General features: G+C 39.5%; 1 protein-coding gene across 1 annotated transcript in view; it reads left to right on the forward strand.

Annotated features, from left to right (window-relative positions):
- The window catches only part of Shcbp1 (SHC binding and spindle associated 1), a 97,558-nt gene that overhangs the window by 7,035 nt on the left and 88,190 nt on the right, over nucleotides 1–2,333 (forward strand). The window contains exon 2 of the mRNA XM_023722892.1: nucleotides 940–1,148. Within this exon, the coding sequence (XP_023578660.1) occupies nucleotides 940–1,148 (209 nt within the window). The remainder of the gene's footprint in view (nucleotides 1–939; nucleotides 1,149–2,333) is intronic.

Here is a 2,333-nt window from a genome sequence, read left to right on the forward strand (position 1 = left end):
GGTCTCACTCACTCCCCGGGCCTGCCCTCCTGGTCTATTCAGGATCCCACGGGCCCTGGGTTGTCTCACTCACTCCCCCGGCCTGCACTCTGTGTCAATTCAGGATCCGCAGCCTGGGCCGTCTCCTGACTAAGTCTGTTATATTAAATTTGCATTCTCAGTTATGACTGTGAATTTTTCTTAGTGTTAATTAGACCTGAAAAAACCTTGTTAAACTAAAGGTTAAGCCAGAGAATCTGAATATGTTGTTGCTATAACTCCTTAAGAAAAAAGTACATGTTGCAGTGCTTATGTACAAAGCAGTGGATTGCAGCTGTTCCTTGTGAACTTTTCAATTTTGATTATTCTAATATCTTTTAAATTTTATTTTTGATACAGGGTCTCACTATACATTCAGACTCGTAATGATGCTCCTGTCTTAGCCTCTCTAGTGCTGGGATTGTAAGCATGCACCACCATGCCAGGTTCCAGGACTGGCATGGCATGCAGTATCAGCGATGGAACCCAGGTCCTTTTGCTTTGCCACCAGGCACTTAGACCACCAGGCTATCTCCTCAGCCCCAACCTTTCATCTTGATGGCTGGTTCCTCTTCATTACTTTCAGCTCAGAGGTGAATTCACCTGGCCATTCCAGCAAACTCAGATCACCACACTTGCTAGTTATTCTCCATTACATGCTCACCATCGTCTTAGGTTCTTGCTAACTACAGTTTAAGTGCCATCATGGTAAGAGCCAGGCGTGTTTTATTTATCCTTTATATTATGGAAAAAGCCTCCCTGTCCCCATTTCAAGATTAAGATTAAGAAAGATTAGGCTATCAGTAGTGTTTTATTGATGCCACACTCTAACCACCTGAACTAACCAGCCCAGTAGTATTTTTATACGTTTCTTAATTTTGGTTTTTGTATTAAATGGAGTCATACTGTTTTAAATTTCAGGTTACAAATGTGGACTTTTCAGCCTTGAAGGCAGTGGTGAAGCTTGCTGAGCCCTATACCTGTGAATCTGAAGTGAACACTTTTACCTTGGAATGTATGAAAGAGCTTCTCGAACTGAAGGAGTTCCAATTGCCCCTGCAGGAGTTGTGGGTTGTATTTGATGACTCTGGAGAATTTGACCAGACAGCACTTGCAATTGAGCATGTCAGGTAGGAAAAAAAGGTTATAAAAATAACTCCATGGGTAGACACCTTGGACTGATTGCTGATCTCTGTTAGACTCAGATTTAAAACTCAAGAGGTAAATTGTCATTGTTAGAAAAAAAGGAGGAAAAATTAAAGATACAAGTTCAACAGGACAGGTTTATTTCAGAACAAACCTGAGAAGGACTACCCTGGCTCTTAGACCTGACTTATAAAGGCCATGAGGTCTTTTATAGGGTCATGCGCATAAAGGGAGGCTGGGAAAGGTCAAAATGAGACTTTTTGAGGAGAGTTCAGTGGAAAGGCGTTGTGACTACCTGCCAGGGACAAAGCTTGAGAAAGGACAGGAAACGTGGTGGTTGCCTGTCAAGAGCAAGGCTCAGGAATGATGAGAGTTAGGAGGTGTAGCTGTGCTTACCAGGCTTTATTAACCCAATGATTATACATCTTTAGCAGGGGTAAAAGCATAGAGGGATGGAAGAGGCTTGAAGTGGTCTCTGTTCAGACTTCTTTAGTCATTATAATCTTTCAAAAATATTCAAAAATTAGGAGAATCTTTTTTCTCCCCCTAGTGCTAGGGATTGAACCCGGTTGAACCCTGTGCTAGGCAAGTACTTGAACACTAAACTATATCCTCCCCTCCTAGGAGACTTTTTTTGGTCTTTTTGAGACACATACACTATGAAGTTCAGCTGATCTTGAACTCACTTTATTATTGAGGCTGGCCTCAAGCTCCCAGAGATCCTCTTGCCTCAGCTTTCTGAGTACTGGAATTACAGGTATACACCACCACACACAGCCAGAAGACTCTTCTAAATAAAAGACATTTAAACATTTTTAAATTTAGAAAATTTTAAAAAGCTTTAAATTTTGTGATTATTTCAGATGTACAGAAAAATTGAAAAAAGTACAAAAATCCCTATTGATTTGTTTCGTATGGACTTAGAAACTGTCTTAAATGTTATAGATGCTAATACTGATTAGTTGATATATGTGACTAAGAAGACAAAAACAGAAGAAAAAAAGAAACAGAAAGAAATAAAGTTGTATACTGTAAGATATGTAGTGATACGACTAATATATGTATTTTTTATTCAAGGATGGATGTTTTCAGAAAAGATTTTTTCTTGAGCTAAAAGATATATTCACATGTTTTTTTTTTTCTTCCAGAAATGGGAATTGAACTCAGGC

This window comes from Octodon degus, unplaced genomic scaffold, assembly GCF_000260255.1.
Source record: "Octodon degus isolate 3935 unplaced genomic scaffold, OctDeg1.0 scaffold00093, whole genome shotgun sequence".
In the NCBI taxonomy this organism is placed as follows: domain Eukaryota; kingdom Metazoa; phylum Chordata; class Mammalia; order Rodentia; family Octodontidae; genus Octodon; species Octodon degus.